This window comes from Spermophilus citellus, assembly GCF_964194105.1.
Source record: "Spermophilus citellus genome assembly, chromosome: 13".
Lineage (NCBI taxonomy): Eukaryota > Metazoa > Chordata > Mammalia > Rodentia > Sciuridae > Spermophilus > Spermophilus citellus.
The window spans coordinates 54529453-54543400 of NC_138193.1; the positions used below are offsets into that span (position 1 = coordinate 54529453).

The 13948-nt window shown below is 44.5% G+C and overlaps 1 protein-coding gene across 1 annotated transcript; it reads right to left on the reverse strand.

The window, feature by feature from the left end:
* Positions 1-1121: 1121 nt before the first annotated feature.
* NOTO (notochord homeobox) lies at positions 1122-9735 on the reverse strand. Its single transcript, XM_081265545.1, has 3 exons — positions 9064-9735; positions 4081-4295; positions 1122-1449 (listed from the first exon to the last, which is right to left on the reverse strand). Exons 1-3 carry the CDS (start codon positions 9479-9481, stop codon positions 1291-1293), a joined length of 792 nt encoding a protein of 263 aa, XP_081121671.1. The 5' UTR covers positions 9482-9735; the 3' UTR covers positions 1122-1290.
* Between the last annotated feature and the right edge of the window lie 4213 nt (positions 9736-13948).

Consider the following 13948-nt stretch of genomic DNA (forward strand, 5'->3'; position numbering starts at 1 on the left):
GTTTAAGTGAGCCATTTGTTCATGAACGAGGAAACTGCAGCTGGACTCCTTGGACCAAAACCCAAATTAATGGTATTTTAAACCATGGAACCATATCCTTGCCTATAATCGGGGTCAATGAGCCATTGATTAATAGAATTGACTTTGGGTTCAGCATAAGGATTTTCCTGAAGACAGGGATAGAGAAGGGTTCTTGAAGCTAGACCCAGGCTCCACTCAAGTCTGCCACTTTGTGTCCAGGAGTCCCCTGTTTTAGGTACAGATTGTTTTCCAAGGCCGCCCTTGCTCCCTTCCTTTCTTCCCCTCATTCAGAAAACTGAGAGCAGCTAGAGCCTGGCTTCTCACCACCAGGTGGCAGAGCCGGCCTCCTTCCACACTCTCCCTCAACCCCAGGACTGGTTCTAGAAACAAGGATCTGTGCTATGGAAATCAGCTCTGAAGATGCTGGTGGCTGTCTTCAAGGGAATAAGCTCTCAGCTAGCTTCCTAGAGGAAAACAGAGCAGATTTCTGGGAAGGAAAGGGAGCCATGAGTCAGCAGCATGAAGGGGAAACACATTAACTATCCTGAAAACAGGCAAGTTTATGACAAAGTGGAGTCAAATTTCTGTATTCTACATAAAGATGGTGGGGGGATGGATGAAGCAGGGAGCTGGCAGTGAGGGTAGCATGTTGCTCCAAGAGAGGCAGCTGAGAGATGGTAATAGTTCAGACAAAACAGGAAAACTTTGGGAAACTGAGAAATAAGCCAAGTAGTCTACCTTTTGATCCTCCTTGCTCTTAATTCTACCATCTCTGGTGGAGAAATCCAGAACTGATTAAGTGAAGTTCCCTTTCTAAAGTCAGGCCAGAAAAAAACTGATTAATCCCTGGGCAGCCTGGGCTGCTGCAGATATCACTCTCCCCCTCCCCTGCCACTCTACACCCTACCCCCACTGGGGGAGCCTATAAGCCTTAACAATTACCACACATTATTTCCACTGGTCCTGGCACATTGTAAGTGCTTTACAGACATCACCTCGCCCCTTTATAATCACTTATACAGATCAAGAATAAAGGCTCAGGAGTTTAGTAATTGGCCAAGTTTATAGCTTATGGCCAAAGTGTGTGCCTCTGACCACTACATTATTATGGCTCTCAGGGGTTGATATAGAAAAGGGGACTCCTGCATGACAGTTCAAATTCCTCTGTTGCTCCCTGGCCCTGAGGACTCTCTTCATTGAGATGTGGGCAGGAAGGTCCATTGATTTCCCCTAGAACTAAACCAAATAGCACAGGTAGGGTGTCTGTCCTCAGCTGTCCACTCCTGACTCCACATCTTCACTCTGGATGCTGCTGTCAGAACTGCTGGAGGGCTCGTCCAGGGAGGTGGCCATAGCAGACATGGCTGGCAGGTTCAGCTTTTGCTGCTTCTGATACTTGACCCTGCGGTTCTGGAACCAGATCCTCACCTATCATTGGGATCAATGAGCTGACATCAGAATGTGACCAGCAGGTCCTTTTCCTCCCCCAGTCCCAGAGTACCCAACCCTTGGTGTCTGGCCAAAATTTGTTCCTCCTGCTAAGGGAAGCATCTCCTCCAAAATGCCCTTACTATAATCCCACTTACAATTCATCCACCTAAACCAGCTCCTATAATGTGCTAGACACCATCCTAGGTAGTGGTGATTTAGTGGTGAGCAATAGAGGCATGGTCCCTGCCCTTTTGGAGCTCACAGTAATAAATGTAACAAGCCAAAATATATAAATGCAAATAGGGGTAGAAACAAGGGTTTGGGTTGGGGAAGTTTTCCTGAGGACCCAACACTAAGGGTTAGAGAATGAGAGGTCAGCCTGGTGGGGATAGAGAGGAATAGGCCAGACTGTAGGAAGAATCTGAGTTGGCACCAAACTTGAGTGTTTGAGAACCAGAAAGAAGGAGAATGTGGCTGTTAATAAGAGGGGAAAAAAAAGGGAGAGGAAGTGGGAGAAGTTGGCGGGGGCCATAAAAACCAGGACCTAGGTGGGCCATGGGGAAGGAGTGTCACCTTTGAGGCTTTTAATTGGGACATAACATAGTTCTGTTTACAGTCTTGAGTGAATTGCACATGGTTGAGCTGCTGTGTGAAGAAAAGATGGAGGCAGAAGCAGGGAGACAGTTTGGAAGCTATTGCTTCGATGTGATGAGAACTGGGATATAAACTAGGGACAATGAAGCAATTCCATCTGCATTTTGGAGGTAGAGGTGACAAGGTTTGCTGATGGTTGGAAATGGAGAAGGAGGAATCTAGAATGAATTAGTGTTTTGAGCAACTGGATGAATGGTGAGACCTGGATGAATGGGAAATGGAATAGATTTGAAGGGGGAATCAGAAATTGAGGTTCAGTCTTGTGAAGTTTGAATTACCTACCCTTAAAACACCTAAGTGGAGGGGTTGGAGGGAAAGGGACTGGGAAGGGGGTTAGCAATGATGGTGGAATGTGATGGACATCATTATCCAAAGTACATGTATGAAGACATGAATTGGTGTGAACATACTTTATATACAGAGATATGAAAAATTGTGTTCTATATGTGTAATAAGAATTGTGATGCATTCCGCTGTCATGTATCTAAAAAATAAAAGCAATTAAAAAAAAAAAACACCTAAGTGGGTATGTTAACAAGGTAGCAATACTAGTCAGTAGAGAAGACTGGGCAGAGGATAGAAATTTTGAGAGTCATTTGCTTATAAATAGTATTTAAAACTGGGAATAATTGCTGGGCATGGCAATTATTATATTATCACCTATAATACCAGCAGCTGAGGAGGCCAAGACAGGAAGATTGCAAGTACAAGGCTAGCCTCAGCAAAAAGCAAGGTGCTAAGCAACTCAGCAAGGCACTGTCTCGAAAGAAAATACAAAATAGGGCTGGGGATGTGGCTCAGCGGTTGGGTGGTCCTGAGTTCAATCCCTGATACACAAACAAACAACAACAACAACAAAAAAAAAACCCTATGGGAATAGATGAGAATAGAGCCCAGCTACCAGCTGGGCTCTCTTCTTCCCCACAGCTGAGAGAGATTTTTGAAGTCACAAAGGGAGGAGCAGCCTGAAAAGAACACAGAAATGGCCAGCGAGCAGGAAGGAGAACCAAGTGTGTGGTGTCTGAAAGTTAAGAGAAGAATGTGTTAGCTGGATGCCATGATGCATGCCTATAATCCCAGTAGCTCAGGAGGCTAAGGCAGGAGGATTGAGAATTCAAAGCCAGCCTCAGCAACTTAGTGAGGCCCTAAGCAAGTCAGTGAGACCCTGTCTCTAAATATAAAATAGGGCTGGGGATGTGGCTCAGTGGTTAAGCAACCCTGAATTCAAACCCCGGTGAGAGAGAGAGAGAATATGAATGTGTTTCAGTAAAGGAAGGAGTGGCCACTGTACTGAGAGCTGCTGAGTGGTGGAGTAAGTTGAGGAAGCAAAGCATCAGTTGGCTTTGGCAACATGAAGGTCATTGAGAACTTGCTGAGAAGTTTTAATGGAATGGGAAGGAAAGTATTCATACTGAAATGAGTCAGAGCAAATGGGAAGTGAGGACATGGAGACAGTGAATGTTTATGAGAAGTTTGCTTGTGAAAGGAGCAGAGAAATGGCACAATAGCTGGAGGGAAATATGGGAGTCAAGGTAATCTTTTTTATTATTTTTTTAATATTTAGTCTCTTGAAAATGGCTACTAGGGGCTGGGGATATGGCTCAAGTAGTAGCACGCTCGCCTGGCATGCGTGAGGCACTGGATTCGATCCTCAGCACCACATAAAAATAAAAATAAAGATATTGTATCCATCTAAAGCTAAAAAATAAATATTAAAAAAGAAAATGCCTGCTTAATTTTTCTGATAGCACTTTAGCATAGAACACTTTATCAAAGTTTTAGATTAACTTTGTATGTTATTCCCACAACTATTTTTCTCATTACATAGGGAGTGTGTAAAAAACTAGGGCCTGTCTCCCAACAGCCTGGCCCAAAGATGGTCCATGTCTTCCTCCCACTCCCAACTTAGGGCCTTCCAGAGTTGGTATCTGACCCCAGATGAAACCCAGGCCCCATAGGACTCCCTGCTCCCACCTGATTCTCCGTAAGGTGGAGCCGGGCTGCCAGCTGGGCTCTCTTCTTCCCCACCAGATTGTGCTGTTTTGCAAACACTTTCTCCAACTCTTCCAGCTGCTCCAAGTTAAACATAGTTCGAACCCTCTTTTGATGTCTCTCAGTATCCCGAAGTTCCTCACTAGGGGTCCAGTGCGGGGAGCCCCAGAGGCCTGGGCAGTGAGCCAGCTCCAAGCCTAAAGAGCAACCATCAGCAGAGGAGAGTCAGCCAACAGCTACCTGCCAACGCATCTTGGAGGGGAGAGAACAAACATGTGGTTTACTATCCTGCCTCCCCCTTGGCCAGGTAACAGGGCAAGAAGACGGAGTGGGAAGAAATTATGTGGAAACAACCCAAAACAGACGAGAAAGAAAGAACAGTGAAATGTGACTCCTTTTTCTTCTTCCTCTCAGCCAAGTGGCTTAACTTCTGGCCCCTAATAGGAGTTGCCAAACTCCTCCCTCCTTATCTTGCTTTTTTTCCTTGACTGCTTGGAAAACTCCAAGGGATGGGCAGAGATGGGATCTCTAAAATATCACCCTTTTCATTCATTCAACAAATACCTTTTGAATAGCTGCTATATGTTAAACACAGGAAATGCTGTAGTCATGGAACTCACATCTTAGAAGTGGGTAAACAGTAAATAAGTAAAATATTTAATATGTCAGATAGCAGTAAGTGCTAAGGAGTGGGTAAGTGGAGAAGCAGGGACAGGGTGTGTATGCATGGGAAAGGGCAGTTTGCATCTTTAACATTTGAACAGGGCCACTATGTATAGCTTTTGCACATAGGTACCCAGCTGAGAGGGTAAGTGGGTGTGAAAATCTGCCCACTCTCTGCAGGCCAACTCTTGCCCCTAACAAGGGGTTATGTCTGCCTGGAGGAAGTGATGCCCTTTTCTAAGGGACACAAAAGTTTAATTCAGCTCACCAACTTGTGGTCCAGTGGAGGTACATCTACCAGGGAGCAGTATCTGACTCTGTGTGAGAGGATGAAGGAGTGAGCTGTTGACTTATCCCAGAGGAGAATATTCTGGGCAGAGAAATGCCAAATGTAGTGCTCAGGCCACTCAGCATCCACTAGTCTTGGAGAGGCCTCACGGCTAGCAGTCAGACTGCTCCAGTGTAGGGATTGGGGCTGGTATCTCAGCTGCCCAGGATTCCAACCACTGGGCTTACCCAGTTTACCATGTGCCTGCATGAGGTGAGACCAAAAGACCAGGCAAAGCCCAACAGGTATGCAGCCTAGTGTGTCTAGTCTCTTCTGCCTTGTTTCAAAATCTGAAGTAGTAGAGCCCTTCAAGAGGAAAATTAGGCTGGAATGTGATCCTTAAGAGCTTCACTTGGAATCTTAGCTCTGCCATCAGTTACCAGCTATAGGGCCTCAGGCAAGTCAATATACCTCTGTGGGCTTGATTTCCTCATATATAAAGTGGTGGTAATAATCCATACTTACAGATGTCACAAGGTGCTTAGTGCTATGTCAGGTACAGAGCAAAAGGAAAGTCAATGATGATTTTAAAAACCTATAACAACACAATAGACAATGCAGTGGGGGAAGGGGTGGATTATTTCCAGATATGGGAAGAAATAAGCCAGTACCATATCTCATAGCTTGCACCAAGAAAATTTTCAAATGAAACAAATATTTAAATGTAAAAAAAGTATACCCCTGCCAGATATAGTGACTTAGAAGGCTGAAACAGGAGGATCCCAAGCTAGGAGTCAGCCTGGGAAAGTTAGCAAGACCCTGTCTCAAATTAATTAAATAAATAAATAAATAATTTTTTTAAAGGGCTGGGAATATAGCTCAGTGGTAAAGTGATAGTGGGGCATGGTGGCACATGCCTGCAATCCCAGCTACTTCCTGCCTCTAGCTGAAGCAGGAAGACCACAAATTCAAGGCCATCCTGGGCACCTTACTGAGACTCTGTCTCAAAATAAAATAAAAAAGGACTGATGGCAGAGCACCCCTGGATTTAATCTCTAATATTGCAGTCAGACAGGTGGCACACAGCTATGATCCCAGTGACTCAGGAAGCTAGTCTCAGAGATTTAGCAAGGTCCTAAGCAAATTAGTGAGACTCTGTCTCAAAAAATAAAAAGGTCTGGGAATATGGCTCAGTGGTTAAGTGCCTTTGGGTTAAATCCCCAGTAAAAAAAAAAAAAAAAAAAAAAAAAAAAAAAAAAAAAAAAACAAAGCAAAACAAAATCAGTACTGCAAAAAAAAATGTGAAAAAATTAATACATTCAAACACATAAAAATGAAAATTTTTATGTGACAAAAACAAAAACCAGGGCTGGGGATGTGGCTCAAGTGGTAGCACGCTCGCCTGGCATGCGTGCGGCCCGGGTTCGATCCTCAGCACCACATACCAACAAAGATGTTGTGTCCACTGAGAACTAAAAAATAAATATTAAAAATTCTCTCTCTCTCTCTCTCTCTCTCTCTCTCTCTCCTCTCTCACTCTCTCTTTAAAAAAAAAACATAATCAAAGTGAAAAGACAATAATCTGAGAGAATATTTACATCTTATTACAAAGGGCTAATTTTCCCAATATAAAAGGAACTAGCTGGGGGCATGGTGGTGCACATCTGTAACTTTGGAGGCTGAGGCGGGACAATAGGAAGATTGAGGCCAGCCTCAGAAACTTAGTCCCAAAATAAATAATAATAATAATAATAATAATAATAATAATGATGATGTTACTTGGTCACAGAGCACCCCTGGGTTCAATCCTCAGTGCAGGGAGCCAGGGCAGCTCCAAATAGATTGTTATAAATGTCCAGTTAGAAAACGGGCTAAGTACACAGAAAAGGAAATAAAGATGGTTATTAGACATTAAAAAAAAAAAAGCTCTATCTAAAAGCAACCCAGTAGTTTGATGTCCTAAAACAAAAGCTGCTAAAAGTCATGCGGAGACCAACTGAGGAGTACAACTAAGTGACTGGTTTCTGTCCTGAATAGCCCACTTGATCATAGGCTTGCACACAGCCCTTCTCTAGTTGCTTTGAAGGTGCAACAAGGCCTTTGAGAGAAGAAATGGTTAGAAAGACATAAGTACTTTCTCTTTTTTGCAAGTTGGTGGAAACAAATTCATCCAGGGAGTTTTATCTTTTCAAGTATCATATTCACTCTGGGAAACCTTGTTTTCCCATGTTTTAGAGCATGCTTGGTTTTGTTTTAAACTGGTTAAAATAAGTGTTATTTCCAGGTGAAAAAATGACTTTTTTTGGTTTGATTTGAGGGTAAGAAGGGGAACAAAAACTTTGCTCTTTTAATTTGATAATTATGTTTAACCAATGATGAAGTATTTGATTATTACAATAAGTAATGAGCAATAAGTGGTTAAGTGCCTTTGGGTTCAATACCCAGTAAAAAATCAAATTAATTGTAAACATCAGTACAATACTCTTTAGTTATGGTAAAGTTCTCTTAAGATGAATGGCTTATATTTTGGTGCAGTGTTTAGTGTTAAAAACAAAATGTTGCAACAATAAACAAACTGAGAAAAAATGCTCAATCCCACTTATATTTGAGAAATGCACACTGAATCATTTTTTTTCCTTCTATTGCATTGGCTCTATTTCAAAAGTTGAATAACACCCTGCATTGGTGAGGTTGTGGAGAAAAGGGGCACTCTTACACTTAGCTGGTGGGAGTGAAAAGGGGATACAAGATCTGTGGAGGACAATCTGACAAAACTACAAAAGCATCTACCCTTTAAGCCAATGATTCCAGCTATTCTTGAATATCTTATGTGCAGATTATCCATCACAGCACTATGTATAATAGCAAATGAAAAATCAATTGGACAAGATCAGTTATCTTACATTCTTACAGCGAACTACTCTGTGGTTGTAAAAGAAGCTCTTTATGGACAGGAAATGCCTCTCCAAGATATATGATCAAGTTAAAAGAATAAGTGCAGAGCAGTGTGTATGGTATGCATAGGGAAAAGGGGGAAAGAATAGTTGTGTGCACTAAGATATTTTAATATGCACAACTACACCCAGAATTAAGTGGCTAGGGGACAAGAAGGGGGAGAGGAAACTTTCTCCATAGATCTTGATATACATTTTGAAGTTTGGATGTGTGAATTTAATATCCATGGGAAAACCAACTTGAAAATTAGACAGTTGGAACATAAATTAGCAAACTGCAATTCATCCCTCAGGTGTGTGGAGAGCTAGTGAAAGGGAGTTGGAGGGATGGACAAGCTCTCAGAGAGTGTGAATCTGGATCGGCTTGGGAGTCCAGGTGTTAATGCGCTGTTGAAAGGGGTTGAGGACATGCAAGGCGAGGGGTGTCCCAGGAGTAGGAACCAGGTAAGACTGTATTATGATGATCTTGTTATGGGTTAATGAGGCTTGACTAACTTTGCTCCTGTTTTCTTCATGGGGACATGGGGAAGCATGAAGCAGGTGTCCCAAGTGGCAAAAGGTTAATGCTACAGGAGAAGTGTTACCTCAACAGTTAAATTCCCACTGGCATTATGTGCCTGTGCAGCAGATCTGCTCAGGTACTATTTTAAGACCGCTGTAAGCAGGCAGGCTCAGAGAGGTTAAGTCCAAGTTCCTATAGATGTGAGCAGCAAGGGACAGGGGTAGAATCTCGGCCTTTGCCAGCTAACAGGTCCCGCACCACGCATCACGCATGCATCCCCTTCTCAAAGACCAGAGCTGTGGATTTGGGACCATGCAGCTTTAGGGAAATGTCTGTGCCAAAGCGGGTGTGGGGCAGAGTCCGGAAGGAGGAGACTGGGAGGAGGGTTGGGTCTCCTTGCATCCCCAGCACTGGGTTACCGATCCAGTCTGTCGAACACCAGCACCTCCCGCTCCTACCTCAGCGACCCGCGGGGAAACCTCGCGTCTCAAACTCAGGTACTTGTCTATTCCAGTGTGAGGCCTCCACTCTCCATCCCCTGACCAATTATCCCGCGCGGGCGCTCTGTCCCGCCGTACCTGTGACGCCGAGGCCCTGGAAGCCGCAGAAGTGAGCCTTGCGCAGCCCAGGCACAGCCGGCTGTGGGCACAGCGGGTAGACACCCACTCTCAGGTAGGCGGGCAGCCAAGTTGCTGGGCACGCGCAGGGCAGAACTGGGGCAGGAGACTGAGAGGGAACGGTCCAGAGGCCCAGGGCCGCACAGGAAGAGACTGGCGGAGGGGAGGTCACCGGCGCGCGGGCGTCGGGCTTAGCCAGGATGGCTTCTACAGAGAAAGAGGACTCGAGGCGACCGGTGGACTGGGGCGTGCCTGGGCCCGCCGTGCAGCCAGAGAGCGCGGGTGACGCGGGAACCGGAGAGCCGCTGTCACGCAGGGGCTGGACCTGAGCGCCCAGGCCAGTCGGCAGCGGGCGGCCTAGCTGCCCCGGGCTGGGCATGGCTTGACCCTAATCGGGATGGGAGCGGAAGGGTAGCAGGGGCCTCTGGGGCTGTGTGGGAGCGCGAAAGGCGTGTAAGAAGACCCTACACGAGGGGACTTGCCCTGGAACTAGAGCCTCAGCTGCCGGCGAGAGCTCTTAAACTTCAAGGGGCTGGACGGGGCGGGGCGGGGCCCCCAACTCCCAACCCCAGCGGCACGGGCGGGGTCTTCTAAATCCGTGCGCACTTGCTCCTAAATCTGTCGCTGCACTCAACTCCGGGGGAAGCAAGGTGGGCACAGCGCGCTAAGGACTCTGCTCTCTCCCTCCCATCGCATTGGAAAGTGCCCAGTCGCCGGCACTGTCGCGCACGTCTGTAATCCCAGAGGCTCGGGAAGCGGAAGCAGGATGATTGCAGGTTCCAGGTCAACCTGGGCAATTTAGCAAAAATCTGTCTCAAAATAAAAATAAATAAATAGATCTGGGGATGTGGCTCGGCGGTAAGAGGTGCAATCCCCTCTACCAAAAATAAAAATAATAATAATAAAAACTAAAAGTGCCCACTCCTGTGCTGTTGGGGAAAGACCTTGAGCTCACTATGATTTTCTGGTCATCATCTTTTTTTTTTTTGGTACCGGGGTTGAACCCAAGGGCGCTGAGCCACACCCCAAGCCCCCTTTAAAAATATATTTTTTATTTAGAGACAGAGTCTTTCCTTAGGGCCTTGCTAAGTTGCTAAGTTGCTGAGGCTGGCTTTGAACTTGCAATTCTCCTGCCTCAGCCTCCCTAGCCGCTGGGGTTTATAGGCTAGCACCACCAGGCCCATCTTTCTAGGAATTTTCTGTGCCTGCACACATAGGTCCTCATAGGAAAGAACTTTCCTATGTCCAAAAAGATGTCGAATGGGGGGAAAAAACACGGAAAATTTATATACAGAATTCAGAGTATTGTAATGAATTTGAATAAGAAATCTAATTCATTGCCAATACGTAGGAGTTGGCTGCCTTATATGAGTATGACTTGCAGCATATGGATACAGGGCAGGCATTTGCACCCCCATTTTACAGATAGATAATCAGTACTTTATAACTGTTGTCCTTACTAAGTTACAAGTTAGTTTGTATTTCTTACCTGTAAAATGGATAATAATGGCTACACTGGGGTTCCAAGGAGGATTGAATGAGTGAGTTTGTATATGCAACACTTTTAGTATTGGCCTGGTATGTGGTGAGCTGCAGGATATGATTGTGGGGATCCTAGGGATTCCTGATTCCCAAGCTCCCATTGCATGCTCTCTTGCTAAATTGATACCTACTCAATAATGTTGTTATGGTTTGGATCTGAAATGTCCCTCAAAGGCTCATCTATTGAAGGCCTGGTCCTCAGTGCAGCAGTGTTTAAAAGTTGGGCTTTGGGGAAGTGCTTGGATCATGAGAAAACTGATCTTATCAATGGATTGATCCATTGATGGGTTCATAATTAAATGGATTATTGAAAGGTTGTGGAAACTGTAGGAGGTGGGGCCTAGTTGGAGAAAATAAGTCACGGGGGGAGTGTATACTTGTCCCTGGCTTGCTGTCCACCCCTTCACCAATGCCATGGAGTGAGAAGGTCTGTTCCATCACACTCTCTTTGGCTATGATTATTTGGGATGCAAACATGTCCCTTCTTCTTGACCTGGTAGGAGTTAGAGGAATCTTCCACCCCTTTCAGCAAATACCAGCTGCCTTCTGATCCACCCTGAAAGCAGCCTGGGAAGTGAGGTTATCCAGGGTGAAATGAGGGGGGCGGAATGGCAGGACTGGTCCCAGCTCCAAGCTTACTATGTTCCAACCAAGGGGTTCTGGGTCAGAGAGAAGTAAATAGAGCAAGAGAAGTTAATTATGAACTGGGACCTGGGCACAGTACCACATGCCACAGTACCATAAGCCTCTGGAAGCTGAGGAAAGAGGATTGCATGTTCAAGGCCAGCCTGGGCAATATAACAAGTACCTAACTTAAAAACCTAAAATTAAAAAAAGAGGCTGGTGATATAGCTCAATGTTAGAGCACCGCTGGATGCCACCTCCATCACTCCCTCTGGGTGGGGGGAGAGAAAGAAAGAAAGAAAGGGAGAAGAGAGAGAAAAGAGAGAAGAGAGAAGTTAACTATAGTCTTGGTTCAAATCTGCCTAGTATGTGGTTTAATTTACATTTATTTGAAGACTGTTTGTGGTGAGCATCTTTTCATATGCTTATCAGCCACTTGGACATTGTCTTTTGTGTGACGTGCCTGTTCCACTGGTTTGCTTATTTTTGTATTGGGTCCTTGGGTCCCTAACTTTTATTTTTATTTGTTTACTGATTGGTTTTCCCTGGTACTGGGGAATAAACCCAGGGGCGCTCTACCATCGAGCTATATACTCAGCCCTTTTTTTTTTTTTTTTTTTTTTTTTTGAGACAGCCTTTCACTAATTTGCTGAGGCCAGCCTGGAACTTGCAATCCTCTTGCCTCAGCCTCCTGAGTAACTCAAGCAAAATACATCTGTGTCCCAAAAGGCAGTGAAGGTGTCTGAAGTCTGGGGTCACTGCACTCTAGGTCTGCAATCCTGCAGAGTCATCTATGAGTTTGATTGGTTCTGGGGGTTGATGGACTAAAACAGGCATCTTAGAAGCCTGACATGTAGCATGTGAAGCACATAAATACTTTACCTTGGCTATACCTGGTCTTGGCCATTAGCAATCCTTCTGGCATTGAGTTGTAGTCGTTTTGCTTTTGACTTTAATTCCTTGATTTGGGAAAACCAAGACATTTCCTGTTCTCCCCCTTGATACTCAGGATCCATCACTCCAGTCAGTACACTAATCCTTTTTGTTAATTCACTGACAGAAGAAGTCCAAAATAGCCAGGGGTAGTCTTAACTTTCAATTCAATGGAACCACCGCTGTTTCCCCTGTGGAAACAATTCTTTCTTGGTAACTAAGGCCTCTAAATAAGCAGAGCTCCCAGTTTTAGAGGTAGAAAGCTTAAGTTTTGCTAGATAAACACACTGTGCTGTATTGATAGAATCTGTTCTCATTTCTATCCTCTTCTTCCTGTTCAGTTTGGGATTTCCCTTAGTGCCATATGTTGGTTGCTGGTTTAGAGTACATCCTGCAGCCTGAAGGACATTACCCAAGTTCTGCAAGAAGTTGCCACCCAGCTGGTGCCATAAGCAAGCCATGAGGAACATGGTAAGACCAATGAGTTCCATGAGCCCAAGGCTACTGTTGTCCTTCATCTGCTGTGAAATAAATTCTTTGATCAGAGCATTGCTGAAAATAAGGCATTCTATAAGCTCACAGATGGTAACTTTGGCAGAAGACAAATCTGTGTCATAAGAAAAGGATTTTTCAATGAGAACAAAGCACCACTTCTTTCTATGTAACCAGCCAGCCACCAAGTGGATGGTTGACTTTCATATTGGAAGTTCAGTGTTTATCCCAGCTGATGGGAGATTTGGGTACTCAGTAGTGACTGTAACCAGATTGGCCTTGGTAACTGGGTACCCATGTTACTAAGCCCATGCCTGACCTCCATCCCTCCCACCATGGCCACATTTTTCATGAGCCCATTAGAATAATGTAGGGTCCAAGCTTGAGTTGACTACAGCCATCAGGAGTTGAAACCACCATGATTTCCCCCTGAGTAATCCTGGCCTGTTTCCAATCACTACCACCTTGCAGAGTTTCCCAGCATACTATCAGTAAACAAAACTATTAAAATGGTATGTGGCGTTTTATGACAGCTCCTGGCACTGTTAAATATTAATGTGAGATAAATCAGGTGATTCCTCTGAATTCACTTTTTTTTCTTTCTTTTTTTTAATGTACTTGTTTTTTTTTATTGGTTGTTCACAACATTACAAAGCTCTTGACATATCATATTTCATACATTAGATTGAAGTGGGTTAGAACCCCAATTTTACCCCAAATGCAGATTGCAGAATCACGTCGGTTACACATCCACAATTTTACATAATGCCCTATTAGTAATTGTTGTATTCTGCTACCTTTCCTATCCCCTACTATCCCCCCTCCCCTCCCCTCCCATCTTCTCTCTCTACCCCATCTACTGTAATTCATTTCTCTCCTTGTTTATTTTCCCATTCCCCTCACAACCTCTTATATGTAATTTTGTATAGCAATGAGGGTCTCCCTCCATTTCCATGCAATTTCCCTTTTCTCTCCCTTCCCCTCCCACCTCATGTCTCTGTTTAAAGTTATACTTTTCTTCCTGCTCTTCCTCCCTGTTCTGTTCTTAGTTGCTCTCATTATATCAAAGAAGACATTTGGTATTTGTTTTTTAGGGATTGGCTAGCTTCACTAAGCATAATCTGCTCTAGTGCCATCCATTTCCCTGCAAATTCTATGATTTTGTCATTTTTTATTGCTGCATAGTACTCCATTGTGTATAGATGCCACATTTTTTTTTATCCATTCATCTATTGAAGGGCATCTGGGTTGGTTC